The sequence below is a fragment of the Carassius carassius genome, chromosome 41 (genome assembly GCF_963082965.1).
Source record: "Carassius carassius chromosome 41, fCarCar2.1, whole genome shotgun sequence".
NCBI lineage: Eukaryota > Metazoa > Chordata > Actinopteri > Cypriniformes > Cyprinidae > Carassius > Carassius carassius.
In genome coordinates this window covers 14,213,610-14,238,146 of record NC_081795.1, presented here as the reverse complement: position 1 = coordinate 14,238,146, position 24,537 = coordinate 14,213,610, and the positions used below count along the sequence as shown (strand labels likewise).

The following is a 24,537-nucleotide window of genomic DNA, read 5'->3' as shown; positions in this document are numbered from 1 at the left end:
GTCTGTCTATCTATCTATCTATCTATCTATCTATCTATCTCTGTCTGTCTGTCTGTCTGTCTGTCTGTCTGTCTGTCTATCTATCTATCTATCTATCTATCTATCTATCTATCTATCTATCTATCTATCTCTGTCTGTCTGTCTATCTCTGTCTGCATTACACTGCATTATTGCTGCACTAAAAATCTGCCACATCAACAAATGGCCACAAGGTGGCATAGTCATGAAAAACCCCGTTCATCAGAGAACTGTTACAATTGTCAATAGTGTACGAGATTTCAGTTAGACAATCAGCCCAGTACAACAGTACAGCAACAATAGAAACTAAATGTGTAAAAGTTGACAGGTATTGTATGGAGGGTGTGATGAGTTGAGCCTTAACAGAAAGCATAGCAGAAGCTGATCACACCCTTGAGCACCAGACAAAGCAAAGTGGTTGATAATTTCAAATCCTCTGTTATGTGATATTTTCAACAAAAGGGAGATCATTCAGAAAACAGATGAATGTAATTGTAGAGTTTCATTCACAATAGCTTTTTGTACCTGACCTGGATAAAGCTAAAGGGCAGGCATATAATCATGAACCTGTCATAATAACAAAGTAAAGTTTGAAATGACCATAAACTACATTCACCGAATTCTCACAGGTTAACCAAAACTATGGAAAAACAATTTATGGAAATTAATAATTAATTACTTTTCCACTATAGCTGAAAAACTCAATATTTAGGCTATATGTTTATTAAGAAATATTAACTAAAAATAAGAATTTATTAAGAAATGTCATGCTAATTGTTGAATACCAAAAGTGGCATACATGTGACTATTTTGTAGAAACTCTTTGAGAATCATGACGGCTCTGTCTTACAAGAGGGATCCTCTCCTTCCAGCACACCAAACCTTTTGTGTATGTACAGTGTATTTGATTTGACCTGTATTGGAATGGTGCTTGGTTTCATCGAGGGAATGTCCTGTGGTTGCAGTTCTCACAAGGCAACAGCGGGTACCTTTTTGTTGAAATAAGTGTTTAACTATGAATTAAGTAGTAGAGTTAGTGCCAATATTCATAAAGAGAAATTCTATCTCTAAAATCCCTTATTAAGTGACCAAAACCTTTCTTTAACACCCTACCTGATGACAAAGTAACTACACCCACCAAACATATAAGCCCTGGTAAAACATATTGGGAAGCACAATTTAAGTTGACTATACATGCTGTCAGAGTTTGAAGTAACTGATTATATGTATTGATCTGATTATGTAATCAAATTCCAAAAAAATAAGTGCTTGTAATTAGATTAAATTACATTTTAAAATACTCTTAATTTGACTACAGTTACTTTTTCAAGGATTACATAATTGCATTTTATTCACAGAAATAAATTATTCATAACTTATTGATTCTCCCTAATTCTTCTTTTCAGTCTTTTAAGTTTTCCTTTGTAATATAGCCTAATTATATACATTCAGAAAATCTTCAATAATTTTTTTTGACATTCACACAAAGATCAGTCACTAGTCAGGTACACAGAAAATTGAAAGGCCACAGCATTTGACCACTGGGTTTACAAAAATCATTTAAATTTTAAGAAGTGTTTTCTCAACATGTCAACATTGCATCAGCTACTGATGACCACTCAGTTATCTCTCAGTAGGTTATTTAAACATCTATTACTATGTCTTTGGAAAGCTTGGTCTTTTGAAACATTAAAATGCACAAACTCTGCTAAATGATGTAAATGTAAATGTAAATAACACAGGGATTCCCAAAAATCTTTTTTTGTGTCAGCCGAACCTCTTTCACCTAATATGTTACTTGAAGTACCCCAGATATTTTAAAATAAATATTTTAATTATTAAGTACACATTTGCATGCTCACTCTAAATAATTTTTTTTAATGTTGTTATTTTTTAAATATTTTAATTATAATTTTTTTTTTCTTTTACAGTTCCCTCATGAACCCCAGTTTGGGAAACCTTGACCTAACGTAATGTTTAATGCACTTCATGTTGATAATAACAATAAATATATATTTTCTTTTCCTTCGTATTTTTAGATCAATACGGTGCACGATTATTCCATTTAAATCAATGTGATAAACAATTTAGGTCAAAACTTTTTTTTTTTTTTTATTACTTTTAATCAAAAAGTAATAAAAAAGTAGTGTTGATCATAAAACCTAAAATGTGTAATGTAATGGATTACGTTACTAACTACAATTTCTGTCATGTAATCTGCAATCAGTATCCGTATTGGAATACAATTTTCATGTAATTTACCCAGCTCATATAGATATATATTTGTTATACTATACATCTGAAAATCTTTTATATCAAATATGTTATGTTTCTTTTGTATCGAAATCTCTTCTTGTATCCAAAACTATCTTATACCCTTATTAAAAATTTTTAAGGGATCGTTCACCCAAAAATTGTCATTCCAAACCTGTATGACTTTATTTTTCTGTGGGAGCACAAAAGATATATATATATATATATATATAAATAAATTTCTATTAAAATGAAACTAAATTATAATTAATTATTTTATTACGAATAAGTATTCTAATTTAGAACCTTAAAACACAAATAAATTTGTAAAAACGATACATTCTACATGTTTAAGGAGATCATTGTCTAAATGTATAATCCTACAATGGTATTGTAAACTTGTATTATTGAACCGTTGATTTACTTGACCTGACTGAACAGGATGAATTGAAATCTTAAGCCCTTAATCAGGACAGAGTCCTGACACACTTTTATTTCCATGTACCAGTTTCAGGTGTGGTTCTATGACCTATCTGTTCAGTCAACAATATTGATGACAGAACAGTTTTGTAAACTTAATTACTCTGAATAGATATCAGTGGAGAGATCGCTGGAGAGGCTCGTGTTGCCCTGTCTTTTGTCATGTTTTCTCTCACACCCATCTCGTCCGTATAAATACTGAATCTGCAAGAAAGGAAGGAGAAGTTACTCATCAAGAGTTTGCCGATTCAAAAGGTAATGCTTCTTTTGTTCTCTAAAATGATTTAGATGGCATTACAAATGTTTGCTTCTTTATAATACTTTTTTGACCGTTTTTTAAGTATTTAAGTGTACTCATATTAATAAGTAAATTAATAAGATATTAATTTATTTTGTTGGTTTGTCTTCTTTAGTTGTCTCAGGATGATCAGAATAGTCCAGCTATTGTGTCTTGCTGGCCTTCTTCTACAGTGTGAAGGTCAGGGTCTCCAAACATGCCTCACTCACCCCACGTACAGACCGGCAGGTTAGTGCTCGCACGTTACATTCACGATTCACTGCAAAGATCATTTTCTTAATCAGATTTGTCTTATTTACCAATAAAATTGATCTAAACATTGTGAGAAAATGATACATTTACTTGAGAAGCAAGTGTTTCAGAGCATATATTTTGTTATTTGTAATTTATAGTTATGTTTACATGGCAAAAAGAGAGAGAGGGGGAGAGAGAGAGAGAGAGAGAAGAAATAAAAAAAAAGTCAGCTAGTGAAGTAAATTAAAAAATAAAGTTAGATTGGGACAAATTCTCATTGTTCTTAAACATTTTAAAAATTGTTTACAAAATTATCATTGAAAATTTAGCTTCTCAAATACATGCATCTTGTTTAAAGGATATTTTGACAATTTTACTAGAAAAAGATTCAAATGTTTTTGCCGAAAAGAAATACAAAAATATCAGGAGCACCTTGAGTAACCGAATATTTATATATCTTTCAGAAAACGCTGATATAACAGTGGTGTGTGGAACCAATACCATGTCTTTAAAAGTTCTCATCTGTCCAATGTATTACGGGGGATACAACGAATCACTAATGGCACTCAATGCTAAGTTTAACGTCCCATCCTGCTATGGAGTAGCGGACTGGACTGTCAATCCTCCCGTCTTGCTGTTTAACTTCTCAATCTCTCAGGAGGCGCTCACCCTCTGTGGCAATAATATGAACGTAAGAGCTTTTCACTTTAAAGCAATCAACTTTGAAACGTTTAATCCTACAGATCTCAATAATGTGTTTGTTTGGCATGCTTGTTGGTTAGATTACAAGTCAAGTGGGATCAGGAGTCTTCTCAGACTTCTCCCAAATCCAGTCCGTAAATGTGTCGGGATTAATCAATTCCTGGGATCCCAGCACCAGCACCATCACGTACAGGCAACAACTGATGTACCAGTTTTCATGTCTGTATCCACTGCAGTATTTAGTCAACAACACTGAGCTCAGCGTGTGAGTAGAAATCCCAAGAATCAGTTTCTCGGTTGAGCTTTCTGTACTCTAACTTTTGTGATAAAGTGTCTCTTTGTGCCAAAAGGTCAGGAGTGAGTCTAGCGATAAAAGACAACAATGGCACATTTGTCAGTACTCTAAGCATGGGTCTTTTCAGTGTAAGGATCTTTTCATGAAATGACACTTGCTCAATAAATCAGTGAATACAACTTTCATGAAATCCTGTCTTTATTTTGAACGTTTTTTAGACGCCCGACTATTCTACCAAACTCCAGATACCAGTTACTGGGCTGCAGCTAAAGACTCGCATATATGTGCAGGTCAAGGCAACAAATCTTACAAACAAGTAAGAATTCTCTCTAGTGTTATTTTAGTATTATTTACAATTTTTCAGTTTGCAATTTAAGTTCAGTTATTGTGCTAGTGTGCGTTTCTGTTTTATAGTACTTCAATTGAACTCGATTTATTTTTATATAAGTTTTAGTTAGCCATTTAGTCAAACGTAAAGGTTTTCATCCAATATTTATATTAGATTTTTTAATTCAGGTTTATTTCGAGCAATGTTTATTTCAATATAACAATAACACAAATCATCACATCTAATTGTCTGTCTTTTTGTGTATTGAAAGGTTCAATGTGTTGCTGGACCGTTGTTATGCCACGACAAGCCCATATCCAGCCACCAGCACCTCTTACGATCTTTTTGTTGGGTGAGTCATTAAAGCGGATTAAAAGAGAGTAGTTGAGAAGACACTTTAATTCTCTTGTGAGAATCCCATCTTATTGTTGTTTATAGGTGTATTCGTGACGCCCAGACAAAGATTGATTGGAATGGGATGTCTCAGGTAGCTCAGTTCTCCTTCGAGGCCTTCCGCTTTGTGGAACACAAAAACCTGTCCATCTCCACTTTCTACCTGCATTGTGCTACCCGACTCTGTGAGAACTCCACTTGCTCCTCCTTGCTTCCGGTAACTAATTGTGCTTATCTGATGACAGAACTTAAATAATCAATATGTTCACTTCATTTTAGATTTTTTTTAGTTCAGCTCAACTCACGTGGTTTTGGTTATCTTCAGATTTCATCAGACCTTTTCTGTGTGTGTTTTTGTAGAAATGCCGTAGGAAAAGAGAAGTACAATCTCCAGAGTTCAACTCTACATCTGTGGCTGCCACTGTCTCCTCAGGACCGATCAAAACCAAAGTTGACAGTGGTATGAAGAATCATATAGTAGTTGTATAAAAATAACTGAAGTAATTGATTTGTACTGATTTCAAATTCTCTTCAGCTTCTTCCTCAGGTGTCCCTGTCAGCAGCAGACGTAAGAATTCACTCATTTTAATGAACTCATGTAAAACCTTATCTAAATAGTTCTATTAATGTTCTTCTATTATGATGTGATATAATATTGATTTGTTTTATCTAGTAACCTCATCAGCATCCATCCCTCAGCTGACGTATGTTGGAATAACCTCTGGCTTGCTGAGCTTCTTTCTATTTAACTGGTTGTCTACATCAGGACCTGCACAGTGATCTACATCAGGATTCGGGAATTCCTTATCACTTGACTGAACAACGTTTCTTAGAACATATCTCACCTGTTACATAAATGTGAGAACATTTATCGTGTGTCAGTTATTAGCACTTCTATTTTCCAATTTAATGAGGTAAATAGACTGTTGTCTTGTAATTTTTATTTTCTTTTTGTTCTATGATTTTCCATGAGAACAAGACAAAAGAAACCTATTCACTATGTAGTTTACATATTTTTTGAAAAAGTCTATAATGCATGTAAAACTGCTTTGGGGCCTATGAATGTAACAATTTAACGTTTAAAGTTGAATAAAAATATTAGAACCTTTCTTTGTCATCCGGGTTTTTCGCTCAACCAGGTCATCACTGAATGTTAGGATTTAGGTTAACAGCTTAAAATTTTGCACAATAGTACTCAAAAAAGTATTAAGTATTTTAGTATTTATCACAATTTAAACATGTATTTGACTGACAGTGTAGCTACTCTATAAGTTTCCTTTCCACTTTTTGTATTGTTGTAATGTATAAATTCATTAAATAACACAATGAAAGTATGTATAAACTATATATTGGATTTACTAAATCAATAATCTACAATGGAGAAAATAGAATGTTCCCGAAACACGTCACCATTTAAGTCTACGGAAGCACAAAAAATGTATGCATTGTTTTTCTGCCCCCCCCCCCCCCCCCCCCCAGACAAAACGCTGCACATTTCTTTGTGAAATTGAAATATGTCAAATAACAAATCTAAATTACATATTTAAAACAAATCTCAAATAAAAATAATAAATAATACAAAATAAAAGAAACCTCTTCATATAAACAAAATAAGGCTTTGCCTGTGCTCTTTCTGCATTTTAACCATGATACAATCAAAGGTGCAGTATTTAACATAATGACTAACTTAAATCGTCACATGGGCTATTTTTGTCGATTTTCAACCGGCTCGGGGTACATCGTTACATCCCTAGTATATATAATATTGCTTATATATTGCTACCTCCAGACCAAAAATAAATAAATAACAAGAAGAGACTGTAGCCTACTAAATAACCCCACTCAGAGTCATGCCATTCAAAGTGCACCTTCAGATTTCTGAGCCAAATTGATTTTAAATGCAGGTTGCAACGGTCAAAAATAGCCGAATAATTTTTATATTTGACAATCACAAAGATATTCATTTCACAATGTAAACCGCTTCAGTTATTTTAATGAGAGTTTTTACCTGAACTCTCTCTCACTAGACTGACTGATAATGTACATTTGACTACATTTGATCATGTTCTTTGCTCTCTGTAAAATGAAAGTCTTATAATTATAACTTACAATATTGTTTTATAATTCACATTAAATACAAAGTCAGTCATATCAAAAATATTTTGTGGCATGACACCCATATCTGGTACTTCAGTAAAAAGTCGTATTTTTATGTGTAGCCTAGTTAATCGATTACACTTTTAGTCTGCTTTGCCCAACCACAGTTATTGATCAAATAACAATCTATAAAAGTGCAAAACGCGTTTACTTACACATAACAATCTATAAAGGTGCAAAACGCGTTTACTTACACATATATTTGAGAATCTAGATATTTCCTTATATAGTTAGCACGTTTGGAATGGTTTTGAATAAAAAGGAAAAATAAATAAATAAAACATAAGCCTATATCAGTTATACAGTGCTATCGTGGCTGCAGTGTCACATGACAAGCATGACCCGCCCACTACGTGCCCCCTGACCCCACTCACTCACTCACTCACTCACTCACACTTCTGTTATGATCTCAGACAGTCGATGTTTATCAAAGGCATCCAAATATTACATCAAACTTGTTTATGAGCTAACATTTCTATATTTCAAATGTCTGTTTCCAAATTACTTTGTGTTTAAAATTTGAATAATTAATTTTGACTTTATGTCTTGATGCAGAATATGGGTCAAGAGGGCAAACATTTAATGTCACACTTTTGTGTATCCATTTATGCAATCTGTCAATCTCAGTACAAAATCTTTCTCTCCCAAAGGAGCACATGTTCTTTGTTTTTTGTTTTTTCTGAAAGAGTGTGGGGAACTTGAAGCTGTTCATCTAGTCCTTTGAGACAGGAGAGAGTGGCCCTATGTGCCACTTGCACAGTGTACACATGTTCAGACAGCTCTGCTTCTCTCTTCGGTCTCACCAGAGCTTTTGTTCTGTGAGCATGACCTGGTCTCACTTCCTCCGTTCACCAGATTTCAATAGTGATGCATTGTATTTAAATGCATTGTCCAATACAGCACTGCCTCAATGAGTTTATTTGTTTCAAAATGTCTTAATTTAGCCTTTTATTTAAATGGATGAAGATTATGTTGTGTTTCTGAACTGTAGAAGCAGAAGGTAAACAGCACTCTTTCCTCTAAGTGGTGCTAGTGACCAGGATACAGTTCCAGACAAAGGTGCTCATCTCAATGGGTCAGGGTAGCCACTATAAAATAACCATTTATTCTGACTAAAAAATGTTTTCTCTGTTATGACTGTTGATTCAGTGTGGTTAATCACAGTCATCTTTAGGTGATTGGCTTAAAAACAGTTGTATCCAGAATTGTTTCACTAACAAGGTAGCAGGTTCTAAAATTGCATTGTTCTGGAAGTCCTGTGCTGCATTCTTGGGTATGTTAATTTGGGTATTCTGTGCATGCAAAAGTGATAAAGTGTGGTAAAATTTGCCACTGTACAAATACCTTTGATATAGCTAGATTAAAAAAAAAACCTTTCAGCATGGTGAACCAGCTTTCTGATCATTTATTTGCTTTTGGTTTTTTTATAAGTTATTTAATTAGGTGTGTTTTTTGCTTGTAGTACAGTATCCCTTCGAGCTTTGATGTTAGTACAGGCATATTTGACAAACAAAGCAGTCACTCTTTTTGCACATTTTTGGCAACAATTCTTTTCTCTCACACATTTTGTTATATTACACACATTCTGCATCTTTCTCTTTTTTTTTGTTTAATACTTTTTTGCTTTTGCCAAGGCCTTGGCCTTTACTTTTTACTCTCAAATAATTATTCAGCACTGATTTAACAACCTTCTACAAAACTTTATTTTGAAGTCTTGAACATATACAGTACAACAATAAATACAGTAAGGTCTTTTTAATCAAAAGATATGCGATTTGGGATGTTTCTTAGCTACATAAATCTGCAACCTTTTAAAAAAAATAGATTACATTAGGAAAAAAATCACCTCAGCATTCACCTCTAGACACATTTTGAAAACATTTTGAAATTTGTAAATTATCTCATATGAAATGTTATTGGCATTTTCCATTTTGCGTGGGAAGGTTCGATCTGATCTCTGTTCTGTCCTACTGAACATGCATAGGAGTGATAATAAATAAATACATCCAGATATCTATATAGATATCAGATACCAGATATCTATATACTCTATGGTAACGAAACTCATGTTAACATGGCGGCAGAAACTATAATCTATTATACTATATGTCATAACAAATGCTAGGTATTTTATGTGGACATATATTATTTGAAAGATGTCCCTGTTATCTCATTTCCATGTGTTTTTGGCTGCTGTTACCCTTCTCAGTGGTAACATGGCCTCCACCCATTCACTGGGAGACTCCATCATTCTCCTCCATAAAGCCTCTTCCTCTGCTGTAGAGTCCATCCAGTTCACCTGTACTCCGTAACTCTTGCCTGTACACAAAACTGACTTTTAAATGCACATAATTATTTGTGTTAATATGTCTTTTATATGTGTTCATGTTTATAGATCGCGTAAACATCCAAAACTGGACCGCACCTGTGCCCATGCAGAGTCTCAGGCCTCCGAGAAGGTGATTGGCTAGTCGGTCACGGTCCCAAACAGTAAGCTCCACACAAGCCTCTTTCAGGTCCTCTGCCCCGAAGCCATCATACACCATAGTGTGGTTAAATATAGGGTTGGCGGTTCTCTTCAGCACCCGAGTCTTCTGACGGCTCTTTTTGCTGGTGTCGGGGAGTACAAAGCTGTGCAAACAATTAAACAAGTATTCAGATGTTTTCAAGAAAAATAACTATAATGCAATGCAGTTGTAATATGATAAAATGTTTTTATTATTATTATTACCATTTTACATATGGGTCAATAGTTGGACTTCTGATGAGAGGGAGATTCTTGCAGTCTTTGACCCAGATATGCACTTCACCAGAGTCAGGAATGTTCTTTGCTAGGGTTTTTTTAATTTATTTATTTTTTTAAGAAAGAAACATTAGCAACGACCATATGACAAATATTTGACATTTGACTTTTTCTGTGACATAATGTGCTGTCTTTCAGTATATCAGTTCAGCTGCCAAGTCTAGGAAACATTTTTCACTCAGAAATTGCTAGTAAAAATAGAAATAACAAGTAAATCATTGAATTAAAAGTGAAATTGAAGAAGGAAAACTTTTTTTTCTTGTAAAACTTACTCCAGTAATATTTATTTAGAACTTTGAAAAATAATTTTTACAGTGTGTTAATGTGAATTATTGTGAATAGTAAATGATTGTAAAGGGTGAAGCCTTACAGTGGGAAGTCTGTGGCAGGAAACGAATGGCCAGTGTCATCTGTCCTCTGAAGTCAGATGGCTGGAGGCTGTTCGTGGTCTCAGAGAAAATATTCTGGAATTTAACCAAAAATAAAAATAATGGCATTATTCAATTAAAAATGTAATTTTTTTCCAAACACATTTCTTGTTATACTGGTTGAAAGTCTCTTTCTCTATATAGATTTATGTACTCAGACCATTTTAATTATTCAATTATTGTTCAGGGTGTGAAAAGATTTTCATTGGTCCTAATTTGGGGAGTGAAAAGGGTGTCTGCAAAGGATGTTTGAAAACATGCTTTACTTTTTTAGTTCCACTAGATGACACTAGTAGCACAGAAACTGCATACTCCAGTATTTTTGTCCCAATTTGAAGTTATTTCTAGATGCTGTAAGAACCCATCTGCAGATTTTTGTTCAGTTAGTACTGTCAGATTTCACCAAAAATAAATAAAAAATAAATAAATCACGTAGTGTATGACTGGCACAGGTTTTTTTTTAAGCTTCAGGATGACCTGTTTTGATTTTAGGACAAAGTTTCTGTGTTCGGAACAATATGAAAGTCTGCACTAGTAAACCAAAAATAATAATAAAGTCCAGGTAACATTAGAGTAAGAGATCATGTGTTGGTGTATGAAGTATTTGAACTTTGAAAATGCTGTATATCACAAGTGCCACATAAGAGAAATGATCAACACATTCATACCCTTGGTTTAAGAGGTAAAAGCTTCCACTCTTTGTCATTAAAATCCCAAGAGGAGAGGTCAAGCTCTATCTCACCCAGAAAGCTGTTACGACCAAATGTGTCATTGTGCCATGCTGAAAGGTTGAGCACCTGGGACATCAGGTACTCCATTCGTACTCTGTACTGTAGGCATCAAATAATAAAATGAACAGTTTAAGATTATTAGGCATTTGATTTAATGCATACAGGGGGCACTGTGGCCTGCATTTCAGCCATTATAGCCTGGAAGTAAATTACTTTACACTAAATTGAACACACCCAGTAGCGGGGCATGTTGTCACAATGGAATCTGCCATTAAACAGCCTATTATAGACATTTCAGCTCGGTATGAACAGTAAAATAATTATGAAACATTAAGCAATTCATGCAACAAAGTGAAATATGATGTGCAAATATATTAAATCATATTAAAAAATGCATAACATTTAAATGCATGAAAAATGCAATAACTAGCCCTGATTTATTCTATCAGTGATGTTCTTACCCTAAGAATCTCATTGTATGTAGGATTCAGTGTTTTCTTCTTCACAGCAGTTTTTCTTTTTCCCAGATTGGCAGGATCAGGTATGAGGCAACTTTTAACATACCTAGAAAAAGAACAAGTTATCCATGGGGGGGGGCTCTATTTAGAGGAGAAAGGGTGGGTGGTACTGAGATCGCAGTCTTACGGGTCAGATCGATTCCTCTTCATGTCCACTGCTGCCAGATTTTGGCACTGAACAACAAAGATGTGGAACTCCCGCAATTTGTGCACATAGTTTAGTGAAAACTGGATGCTTCCTTGAATGTCAACACTGCTGTAGACACTATTGTACACGCTCACAACACTGCCGCTAACCTGAGGATGATGGAAATACAGTACTGAATAATTCCCAGTACACCAATGTGCTTAACAAATTAAATTGGACCCATTTTCATTCTAAGCTAATTTTTGGGTCTAATTGTGAACAATTAATTGGCATACATAAGCAAAACATGTTCTGTTTCTATAAGAGTATGGCGTATATATTATGCATGAACCTGGTAAATAATTTTGTATATAATATATATAGAATATGAACATACGGATGACAGGAAGGTGGATCCAGAGCTGAGGTCAGTGAATTGTCTGTTATTCCACTGTAGTACACTGTTGCTCTCGGAGTCACTCTCGCCTCCATCACTCTTAAAAGACAGGACAGTAGCAGACACTTCACACATTTTTTGTTACTTGGACTATTATCTTAGACAAAAAAAAAGACAAATAAACCAACTTCTTTTTGCAGGAATGAGGGCACTGATTTGCTGAGTTGCTTCAGGTGCACTGGGTCTGATGTGGCAAAGGAAGTCTGGACAAGTGTGCTGGAGTCTTCAACAAGACATCAGGAGTGAGTGAGATTCAGAGCAATTGCCAATGTCATAGAAAGCAAATGAATGTGTAAATATGATGTCAACAAAATGAGTGCATATAAAACATATCAAGAAGATAAGCTTAAAACTTGCCATCATAGTTGCCCTGCATGTAGTCATGTGTTTGCTGTTGGTCTTGTCCTTAGGGAAGAGATCACAATGACAAAACACAGGAAAAGGTAGAACAGGTTCTGTTGTCACCTATACTCTCCATTTAGAGCCAAAAAATAAAGTGTACTCTGGAAGAAGCATTGTGCTGCTACTGCGTGATAAGTAAACTCTGAAAGGATACTCTGAGCTAAATATGGATGTAGTACTAAAACTAATGATAAACAATATATAAATGTTAGTCTGACACAGTTTTAAAAGTGTTTGACATGAAAGAGAGGATTGATGCTTACTAGGAAGAGTGCTGATGTCTTCCATGCTTTTATGGTTCACAGGTCTAGATGAAGCACGTTTCAAGGCTTTCTGAATGGGACTCTCATTTTCACCTGTAAGATTTAACAGTGTAAGTTTGGTTCTATAGAAGTATAAAAAATTTATTCAAGAAGCGAGAAGAATGTTGCTGGTCTTTTGTTCCCTTTTCTTGTGCTATTGTGTAATGTGAGCACTTAGTTTTTGACACTTGAAAGGGAAGCCGTGAGAAATTGTAATACAATGCTGATTTAATTATATATCCCTTATTTGTCAGTAGATTAAGATTGGGGTCATTTAGTCTTTTTAAATCGAGTTAATAATTCTCTCATGACTGCACACACATTTCATGCTTATACTTATGGTTAAAAACTTTTTCTTAATCACTAAACCTAAGTATTAAACTCTGGCATGTAGTTTGTCCCTCAGACTGTGTGATCTGATGAGGAGAGGTGTATTATTACTTTTCTAAGTAAACAGATTTACGATTCACACGTGGCAGTTGATAAAACTGTTTAAGCTACAGCATTCCTCTAAAATGCTTGAAAAATATCTTATAGATTTATATGTATGCATCCGACAGATACTTTCATCCAATATTGCATTCCAAGTATACATGAAGGGGGTCCTTGGTTAAAAAAAGTTTGTGAAACCTGTGGAGTATAGTAAAAGAAAAAGCTCGGAACTCACGGTTTAAATTCCCCTTAGTGGCATTTCTATCAGTTTGTGTGGTTGAGTGGTGTCCCAGGCTCCCTCTCATGGCTTGTAGGATGGAGGAGCCGTGTACAGGAGTACTGGTTTTCACAGGGGAACACTTACAGCTGTGGTGGGTCTCTGGAGATGATGTAAATGAAGTGCAGATAAAATCTTCAACCTGCTCTGTAACTGGAGGTGGAGTGTACATACTTCTGTCCTCTGTGATGCCGAGGTAATGCTGGTAGTCCCGTGGAATAAAGGATCTAGCAAAAGGTTGAGAGTCAGAATCCTCTGGAGTACGTGACGGCCTTCTCTGAGTGTTTTTGTCTCTCTCTCTCCAAGAGATTTCTGGGGAAGTTTTTGGCAGGGTATAACAAGCTTCCTGTGTTTTCCTGGACTGTGTGATGATGGCTTCTGGTGCCTTTTTAACCCGTTGCAGATTGGTGCCCTGGGACTTCCTGGACTGAAGATTTAAGTCCTGGCTTTGCTCCTCAACCTCAGTGTTCACAGAAAACATGCTGGTGCCACGTCGCATGGCATGTGGTCTTCCATTTAGACTGCCTTTGCTGTTTCTTCTACTGTGTTTTGGTTGTAACTCTTGGCCAACCTGAGGTTTAGGTAACATTGTGGCTTCTGAAGAGGTCTGAGAGCCTTTCTGTTGCTGAATAGAATGAGAAAGTCCATAGGAGATTGCTTCGCCTGAGACCACATGTGACGGCCCGGTTTTTGATCCAGATTCTTGTCTTGACATAATCCTCTTCTTCGAGGGAGAGTGGAATACTCTAGTTTTGGCTGGTGAGGAAGTTTTGTTATTCTGGCTTTCATTTACAAAGTCTTTGACATTGGCTCTCTCATTTTGACTTTGTGGACTTAATGATCTCTGATTTCCACTTTCAAGAACCGGTGACCTTTGACCAGATTTTGTAGGTGATCCTCCCCAGAAGTCACGCAGGTTCTTAAACTGTAAAGTTCTCATACCATCTGTCACATCTGTCACAACTGCTTTATCCTTCCATAGCGGATGCACAGAGAAATTGGGAGACAGTCTACCTCTGGCTGAAGTACTGTCCTCAACATCTTCATGATAATCACCATACTCAGTACCTATTTTTCTGAGATCAATCTCAGATTTAGTAAATCTTTGGTTCAGTCGAGCAGTAGTAGTCGATCTGTTTTGAGCTGCTGCTGCTGATGTTCTAGATTCTTTCTCCCAGAAGGACTTGAGTTGCTTGATCCTCTCTGCCATATTCTCTTGCTGGGAATTCTGCTTAACAAAAGGGACTTGATTCGTCCTTGGTGCGGTTTTTGGTTTTGCCTCTAATTCCTTTCGAGTGGTGTGATCTGCACAGTTGATGCTAATGGTGCCTCCCTTGCTAACACCATTTTGACCCACTAGCAAGGATCCACGGTCAAGGCATGGCGAAGATAATTTTATATGTGGAAGAGTAACATCTTTCTCCAAGGGAGAGCTTGCACTAATTTGGTCAGTCTTCTGATTACCATATATCAATGATGGTTTCGAGCCATCTGTAAAAATGGGTACTTGAGGTTTATAAGTGGTATTGGCATTTCCAACATGATCAAGGTCTAAATCTTCCCCATCTTTATTTCTTTTCTGATGTCCTGGATATGTTACATTCAAGTTTCGTTCACTTCTATGTTTGTCCTCTACACTTTTAGTTGGCTTTCTGTTAATATCACTAGTGATGAAGTTTTCCCATTTAGCAGGTTCACTAGATTTGCCAATCAAAATCTTTGGACAAGTCTTTTCTTTCTCCCAGAATGATCTTAAATTTGAAATCTTTGGCTGCTGGTTTTCTTCAGCAACTGTTCTTTCTTGTGGCTGATATTGAGTCTGCTTGATGTCAGTGTTTTCCAGTTTGACTTTGGTCTCTCCCTCTCTCTTGATAAAAGCCTCTGTTCTGTTCTCATTTTGACTAACTTTCCCACCTACAGAAATGTTCACCTCTGGGATCTTTGGAGCCATCTCTTTGGAGCCATCTCTTGGAGGTTTTGGAGGTTCTTTATAAGAAGCAGATTCAGATCTTCTCCGTTCTTTTGGAGAATTCTGGGGAGGCTCATCAACACTCTGTTCCTTTCCCCAATCTGTCTGTTGTACAAATATTGGATTGACTTCTGATGGAACCTCTTCACTTTGGCGTGGTATGATCAAGTACACATTATCTCTTGGTTTTGCTCTCTGATCAACATCATCTTCAAAGTCTATGTCATCAATCTTGGTTTCGTCCTCCATGTCCTGGACATCACTCTCTATATCAAGCCAATCACTGCTGTCTGAGCTTCTGCTAAACCACTCAAGAACTTTGGCAACTGAATCTCCTTGTTCGTCAGTAGGTGTGGGAATATGTTCATCTGTCATGACTTCCAGTTTGGCATCTTCTTGTTTTGAGTGATTAGTCTCTTGGTTTACATTGAAGACATGGAGGATATGGTCAGGCTCAAAGTCAGTAGAGGCATCTGTCTTGTTGAACGTATCTGTTATGTTGAGGGATCTGGGAAATTGTTGATCTGTAAGATAAACAGTGTAGCACTTAATGGCCAGAGCAGAATCTAGACAACACTATTGTGAGCAATAATTTAATTATACAAAATGTAAATTTAAGATTATTTAACCAAAATATGAAAATCATGTCATCATTTACTTACCTTAATGTCATTCCAAACCCATATGACTTTCTTTCTTCTGCAGAACACAGCAGTGGATGCACAAAGGAGAAAATGAATATCCAATTGTGTGAATTTTCAATAAAGGTGGCAGTACCATGTCATATGGTTTGTTGAAGCAGAAGAAGGGTGAACATTTCCATCACCTGCTGGACTGCAGTGTGAAGAGCTGGATGAGTGAATAGTTGCTTGAATATCAGGTTGTTTTTCACTAAAACTGATTGGTGCATTTGGGAAATGAACCGCAAGCTAAATGTGTGTTTTGCTGACACACTTGGGTGCTTTACGCACTAAAGTGAGACCCAGTATACTTCCATTATTTTTCAGTTCACCTAAAACATATGCCGAATGCTTGTTAAATGATCTACTACCAGTCATACAGGTTTGAAATGACACAAGGATGGGTAAATAACATTATTCAAATTTGGGTGAATTTTACCTTTAACAAATCTTAAACATTCCTAAAAAATGTGGTTCATACCAACAGCAGTTTTCTTCATATTTTCTTCAGTTCTTTTCTTTTCCAATTTTTGATATGGACTCATATAATTGTCCAGATTCCCAGATTTGTGCAGTGTAGGTTGCGGGGCAGTGATCTCATCCAGTGGCTTTTTAGAGTTGTCTGTCAACGAGAACTTTGCATTCTCATGAGGAAGGTCAATTTCATCATAAATGTTTTGGCCCTCTAATTCCATACTTGCTGTCTGAGGAAGGCAACTATTTGTGTCTCCTCTTCGTTTTAGAAGTTCTTCCACTTTTTTGCCATCATCTGCTCTTGTGAAAGAGTTCAGACTTAGACGTGGTTTTATCTTTGGCTTTTCTTGTAAGACTTGTGGAGGGTTTATCAGTTGCGATGAAGCTCTAACTGGTAAACGTGACTTTTGCAACTTCAGTGGTGAAGGAGAGCTAAATTGCCCTATGTTTTCAGTTTTGCTACTTGATTCTTCTGTACCACCCAGAGAAAGTTTAGCTTCTTCTAGATCCTTTTCTTGACTTCTGTTTTGGTAAACATAGCTTAGGGATACTACTGGTTGTCGCAGTTGACTCTTGAGAGTGGGCTCATCGGAGCTTTGTTTGAGGATACTTCTTGGTGGCGGAGACCTGATACCTGAGCCTGCTGTGGTGGACACACTCTGGATGGACACAGAGCTGGTGCTGTCTGAGACAGAGCTCTGTGGTTTGTTGATTTTGGTCCTTTTCTTTGGCACAGGCTTTTGACCAGGAGGTTGGTTTTGTGGGATGTTAAAGACCTCACTTTTAACTTCACCATGACTTGCTTCCTGAAGTTTTACTGCAAATGTGAGACTTGTAAGCATGGGAGAACACAAAACTACAAATTTCTTCAAGTTATTAGCACAAATGAACATTATACAAGAAGTTGCTGCATAAACCTTGTGATTCAGAGCCTCCGTCTAATGAATTCCTGCGTTCATGTCCTGATGTAAAATCAAGCTCTGTTGGATCACCGTTGAATGGGTTGTGCCTTGGCTGGAACCAGGTAAAGAGACAAAGATAACAGCTTAGCATTCCTGTAAAACTTGCTGCGAGCAGCACAGTGGATTGCTAACAGGTCAACTATGCACAAATACACTGATTATTGAGGCCATATTAATTTATTTGTCATCTAATATTGACTTTCACTTCAGTTTCATGCACTAGTGACCTGAACTTAAAAGGGATCATATCATACATTTTTATAAAGCAAATTTAATTTATTTCCTTATCCTGTAGTGTTACTGAAGTTTAATGATAAAATTTTACATAAAATTCATGACCATTTTCCACCCTCTCTCTGATACATAGAAATTACCAAATTGTTATCCTTCTACACCTAACATCCTGGTAGCATATGACATGAGAAACAGATCTGTTTACACACAAGCTGCAGGTCTGCTGATGAGTCCAATGTACTTAACTGTTTGCTCTGCCCCGTCCTTCAGTAACAGCCTCTTTGCAAAGCCTGTGTTATATTTAGGAACTATCCTCCCTAAGGTGTTGTCAGTGTTTAAATGTGGGCAGCCATATGTTAATGTATTTATTTTACAACAGTTAGTCATGAGAGTTCAGTAGGAATCTTTTTCACACATTTTTAATAAGTGGTCAATTTGGACTGGAGAGGATGTTTAGAAATTTTGTTTCCTTATGATGTGACCCCTTTAAGTGTTTTTCCCAAGGATATACACCAATGGTGAAGGCAGTTGACACTGATATGGCAAGTTGTATGACCACTTACATACCTTGGATGGCGATCTCATGCCTATGTTTAGTTTTTCTTGCTGGACCTCTAACATCTCTCCATTTTCCCTAATTTAAAAAACAAATAGCAATTGCATTTTTATGCTTGCATTCATAATAAACAAAAGAAAACAAATCCCACTGATTTGGACTTAAGTTCTACAAGACATCCTGCAGTGACCAGGATCAATTAAACCTTAGAGCACTTTAAAAGGACAGCGTGCACACTCCTCTGTTGATCCTTGTCGAGTCATAAAGATCTTGAAATCATAAGATATCCACACCTGCAAAGCACACAAAGCCCCAGGGAGGGGTGGAGGTTGCATACATAGTGCAAACCAAAAGCAAACGTTAAAAGTTATTACTCCTGTTGTTCTGGATAAGTTGATGAATACAGAGCTACTCGATGAGATGACTGTGTCTAAATATACAGTGTAGGATTATGCCCACCGCACTTGAACCATTGATAGGGTGGCCATTCGTGCCATTTTCGCAGGACATGTCCTGGCCAGGATTTCTATATTGCCAAAAATATCCACGTTTTGGCTTTGTTTGCACTGCACAGACCAATGGCTTCTTGTCATACACAGATCAGTCTGCTCAGTGCTGCTTTCCAGTCCAACAATAAAATGTACACGTATTTGCATCGTTTTGACCGTTCTCTGTAGATCCCACCTTCACACGCACCATGATTGGTCGATTTACGTACAACGTCTGCAGGTTTTTGGTCAAGTGATCATTACCGTCATTATGTAAACAGGAAACCAAAGCCATAACCTGGATGTATAGAAATCCTGGCCAGGACGTGTCCTCCGAAAATGGCACGAATGGCCACCCTAACCATTGATGATGATGTCTGTGCTTTTTTACATAAACATCTAGCATTACCTCTTCTTTAGCTCCTCTGAAGACTCAGTAGTTTGTGTTACTTTAGGTGACGTCATGATGCCATCACTGTCCTTTCGGCTGATGCTTCTAGATCTGCCACCCCACGACTTGGTTAAATACTCTGCATATATGAGGATAGTGAGATATTTACTGGTGTTTGATATGCTTGCTAACAAAGCATTTAAGTAAGATTTCTATTAGAGTTGTCTAATGGCTTTTTGATCTCACCGACAACTGAGGGTTTGCTTTGCTTCATCGATGCCATGATGATTTCAGAGCCATGAATTCTGTCCTGGTGTCTCTGTGACTTCATTTTGTAGAACCATTCCCCTGACATAAATTTGCGTTTGTCTTCCTCTGGGATGGCTCTCTGGAGCTGTCTGGTAATCAAATGAGAGGTTCAACTTTGGGTGAGAAAAATCAAAGTCATCAACAGTTTCCAGTAACATGCATCTAACCTAATATAGTCTTACGTCAGCATGCATTCTATAGGCCGCAAATTAGTTTACTCCATCAGCAATCAAGGACATAATGCACTGCACTTATCACATCTTCGGTTGTTTGCTCACAAAATTTTCTATTTGTTTTAAATGCATTTAAAAAAAAGGAAGCTCCAGCCCGAGCTTTCCAAATGTTGTTACCTCATTACACTTTATTTCTTTTTTACGTTACACAGCTCACCCTCTTAAATGGGGAAGTCGTGGCCTGGTGGTTAGAGAGTCGAACTCCCAATCGAAGGGTTGTGGGTTTGAGTCTCGGGCTGGCAGGAATTGTGGGTGGGGGGAGTGCATGTACAGTTCTCTCTCCACCTTCAATACCACGACTTAGGTGCCCTTGAGCAAGGCACCGAACCCCCAACTGCTCCCCGGGCGCCGCAGCATAAATGGCTGCCCACTGCTCCGGGTGTGTGTTCACAGTGTGTGTGTTCACTGCTCTGTGTGTGTGCATTTCGGATGGGTTAAATGCAGAGCACAAATTCTGAGTATGGGTCACCATACTTGGCTGAATGTCACTTCACTTCACTTCACTAAATTAATTACATTCTTCATACACTAGACTGTCTTCAAGAACTGACTCAAGAAATCTCTCATAATGGGTGCTTAGGTACTATCCATATTCCTAGTAGCTGTATTTCAGACACTAATGATTAAGAGATTTATCAAATGATTCCTTAAGAATAACAGCTCAAAAGGTCGAAAATAATATTTATTCTATGACTTGTTTGAAATGCTACAAATAGCTAAAATTTCAAAACAAGCTTAATAAAGACATTGTGAGTGTTTGCAGTAATTCAAAATGGTTTGATTAAAATCATGTGTTTGGAACACATCTTCACTTTTGAAGGAGGGCAAAGTATGTTGGTCAGGTGAAAAGGCCAAGACAATTATTCCACAAGGGTGGACTTAATCTTTTTATATAAGGTTGAGTACAGTTGAGGCTAACCACAGGGAAATCACCCAGACATGACCAGATTCTGGATTCTTCCTTTCATGTACTTCCAGTCTCCATTCAAAGCATTAAACTTGAGAACAAATAATTTGCTAGTGCAACTGCGTTCATGTGGGTGAACCTCTTACTGTTTGTCTGTGGATTAATGTCCTGTTTTTCACATTGTATTTTTATGTATTTCATTAGATATGTGTAAAAATTACCACATGTGCAAAAGTTCTAGTCTCTTATGCTCACATAGGCTGCATTTATTTGGTCAAAAATAAACTAAAACCGTAATACTGTGAAATATTATTGCAAACTTTTCTACTGTAATATATTTTAAAATGTAATTTAATCATGTGATGCCAAATTTTCAGCATCATTACTCCAGTCTTCAGTGTCACATGATTCTTCAGAAATTATTTTAATATTCTGATTTGATGATTAAGTAACAGTTGTGCTGCTTTAATTTCAAATTAGTATTTTTTTTTTTGCATTTAAAAAATGTCTTTGCTGTTACTTTTGATCAATTTAATGTGACGTTGATGAATAAAATTATTAATTGCTAACCCCAAACTTTTGAAGAGTAATGTATATTTTAAGTTCAAATTTGTGAACGTACTGTATAAGGGAAACTATATTTCAGATTTCCTAATATTTTATTCACCTTTAAGCTTTTTGCAGTTAATTTTTCAGTCAAAATATTTTTAAGATGTGTTTTTAAAAAAATATGAATATTCAGTTAGTGTAATCTCTCAGTCGATGTGAGATCATAAAATGCCATTTATAATCATTATAAAAGACAGAAAAAAATACTATTTAAAATTGATTAATAATAGCATATCACACTGCTGCAACTGCTTGATATCAGCTACAACTTTCATTTATAGCCTATGTCAGACTTCGTACTTCCGCTCAATTTCAGTTCGCTTCTCTCTACGAAGCAAAGCGAAGTAGCAGAGTTTGGTATTACCAGGCTAGGTCATTTAGCCTACATATAAAGGTTTGTTTATGCTGGTGAAGCAGTCTTACTTGATTCGTTCCTCCTCTGCTTTCTTCAACTCAGCGTCCCTCTTTAAAACCGTCACAATCATCTCCTGTTCCTCCTCGGTCAGGTGGCTCAGGTCTATCATGATGACCACTGTTCTTCTCACAGTTGGGGACTCTAGTACTGAGACTCACAGAGTCCACACTGCTATCTCTTGTTCTTTCTGAATCACCTTCATTTCATTATGCTCTATCACGGCACCTGAAATGAGAATGCCTAGACATCTTAGTTTCTCCATTAGTCTCTTTCTGATAAAGTGGCTTTTCTATGAAAATATAATCTGATTATTATTTAGCCATTTATTTAATGGAAAGGACAGATGTAAGCCAATTTGTATGATGAATTTGATATAATTTGGAATTAAATTTGATTCTAAATAAATGCACAATGAAGTTGAGTGAGAGCCTGTTTAGAGAACTCTGAGATTGGACAAAACATGTGACGGCTCTGTCAGTTGACTATGAGCAGGGGCAGACCTTTAGATCGAGCACATTTAAACCAAATGATGACCTTTTCCATTGAACATGAATTGCATAATGTTGATCACATTTAAAAATGTCAGATAATGGCTTCAGTATGTTCTATTAGTATTATTGGTTTATTTCTATGCACCAAAAAATAAAAACACACCTGAATCCATTTGTTAAGAAAAATGTTTGCTTACGTGATCATATGACCATATTTAATGCATAAGACACCAGCATGTCGCGTTAACAGTGCAAATATTTGAAACCAGCTGACTGAAACACTATTTACTCTGGGTTACCTGGAACAACACAAGCCTCAAAGAAATTACATAGGCAGCCTAATACATAACATTATACAAACAACCAGCTAACATGAAAATGTAAATACTTTACATGGGTGAGGAGCTTAATAACGAAGTTAAACAAAAATACATATTCTCTAATGAGAGTCTGACTCAAGTCTGAAATTATGAATGTATTTTTTTATTTTTATTAAAATCACATCAAGAGCACATGAGTAATGGACTTAACATGCTGGTTGATCTGCAGGATTGGATGCTGTAATGTCGCATCCTGAATCCTGTTTCTGTCCAAAGGGTTTCTGACTCATCAAATGAGGCTCTTCATTGCAAATTGCATTAGGTTGGACAGCATTTTATGAAATGTAAGATAAATTGCACTTTTAATAAACAAGATACACTGAAAAAAATGATTCAGTGAACTTACAATTTTTTGTAAGCTGAGTGGTTACAATAAATGTATTTTAGATATATTTAAATAAACAAATTTTGATGAAAGTTAGTCAACTAATTTTGTTTATTCAAAATAAATTGCTTGCAACCACTTATCTTAAAATATATATATATATATATATATATATATACATACATATTTTTTTTCTGGATATGTAAAATAGTTTAACCTCAAGAAGCACTTGGAGCTTTAGGAGTTTATTTGTTGAACTTATAGACATGTAATTGAATTTTAAAAACAGGATAATGTGGTCTATTCTTGTCTTCAGTGATACAATCACAGCTGTCTCGGGATTCATGTGCTCTTTTTCTATTAGGCTGTTTTCTAATAAATGCATTAATCCTCCGTATTGCATTTATATTTAATCGTCATAAATGCATTGCATTCATTCATCAGTGCAACATCTATGCAGTGGTGAACTCGAGAGAACATAAGAACCTGTCACTATCTTCATATCAGAATCATTTCGATAAATAATCAAAATCAACCGGAGATTAGTTACCCCGTAATATAAATACAGTGTAAATACAGCTATATATGATTTATATCAGTCCATCGATCAACACTTTACTTTTCATGAAGTTTACTCGAGACCGAAAACAGTGACAACCTTGTAGAATATATTCAAGTATTTCTTAAAACTTTAGATGCTGGTGAATATATTCCACAGTGCTAAAACAATCTTCACATAGGCCTACAAAATGCCAGGTATTTGTCGATATTAATTTCTTTTCAGCTCACCTTGTTTCCGTAGCAGAACTTCTGGAGCGCCTCACTGACGCGCAGTAGGTACAGAACCCATCTTCACTGAATGAGCGACGCGTCTCTCAGGGTTGGACGGAGTCTTGACGTCGGCTTCCATTGGACCAATCAAAGACTGAGTTTGAGCAGTCGACGCGACGCGACAAGACAGAACGCTCCAATCAGAAGTATATACGGAGGGGGTATTTCACGCGTGACGTTAACGCATTAAACGCGTTTCCAAAATAATATGTACAGTATAATGTTGGCTCTACATGCAAACATTTAAATAGTTTATATTCCACTTTTCAATTTTCTGTCTTTTTACATACATTTATTTATATTTATGTTTGTTTGTTTTTAGCTACATAATTTATCTACAAACCTATTAAATGATGGATACATATGTGGCCATCTTATTTAAAACGTATCTGCATAATAATATTAATACGTTATTTAATTTGTGTGTGATTAGTAATTCAGAGGCAGTCTGTGCAAACAACATTATTTCCATTAACTCACGAGCCTTCCGGTAATATACAGGTGCTGGTCATATAATTAGAATATCATCAAAAAGTTGATTTATTTCACTAATTCCATTCAAAAAGTCAAACTTGTGTATTATATTCATTAATTACACACAGACTGATATATTTTAAATGTTTATTTATAAATTTTTTTTTTTTTTGA

At 36.1% G+C, this 24,537-nt stretch overlaps 3 protein-coding genes across 3 annotated transcripts; 1 reads left to right on the top strand and 2 right to left on the bottom strand.

Moving 5' to 3' along the window:
* The first annotated feature begins 2,560 nt into the window (after positions 1-2,560).
* On the top strand, positions 2,561-6,108 carry si:dkey-4p15.5 (zona pellucida-like domain-containing protein 1). The gene is made up of 11 exons (XM_059533237.1): positions 2,561-3,006; positions 3,165-3,277; positions 3,748-3,974; positions 4,066-4,250; positions 4,336-4,408; positions 4,499-4,596; positions 4,880-4,960; positions 5,047-5,218; positions 5,362-5,461; positions 5,549-5,569; positions 5,675-6,108. Exons 2-11 carry the CDS (start codon positions 3,175-3,177, stop codon positions 5,779-5,781), a joined length of 1,167 nt encoding a protein of 388 aa, XP_059389220.1. The 5' UTR covers positions 2,561-3,006; positions 3,165-3,174; the 3' UTR covers positions 5,782-6,108.
* Positions 6,109-9,190: 3,082 nt separating this feature from the next.
* On the bottom strand, positions 9,191-15,579 carry sytl2b (synaptotagmin-like 2b). The gene is made up of 12 exons (XM_059533235.1): positions 13,594-15,579; positions 12,888-12,980; positions 12,580-12,627; positions 12,351-12,445; positions 12,163-12,261; positions 11,766-11,935; positions 11,582-11,684; positions 11,058-11,219; positions 10,332-10,425; positions 9,890-9,989; positions 9,584-9,789; positions 9,191-9,477 (listed from the first exon to the last, which is right to left on the bottom strand). Exons 1-12 carry the CDS (start codon positions 14,843-14,845, stop codon positions 9,329-9,331), a joined length of 2,571 nt encoding a protein of 856 aa, XP_059389218.1. The 5' UTR covers positions 14,846-15,579; the 3' UTR covers positions 9,191-9,328.
* LOC132123098 (synaptotagmin-like protein 2) lies at positions 15,187-23,909 on the bottom strand. The gene is made up of 9 exons (XM_059533638.1): positions 23,848-23,909; positions 21,871-22,087; positions 19,636-19,787; positions 19,408-19,528; positions 18,522-18,588; positions 17,676-17,772; positions 16,766-17,575; positions 15,542-16,128; positions 15,187-15,222 (listed from the first exon to the last, which is right to left on the bottom strand). The coding sequence occupies exons 2-9, from the start codon at positions 21,969-21,971 to the stop codon at positions 15,187-15,189; spliced, it is 1,971 nt and encodes a 656-aa protein (XP_059389621.1). The 5' UTR covers positions 21,972-22,087; positions 23,848-23,909.
* Between the last annotated feature and the right edge of the window lie 628 nt (positions 23,910-24,537).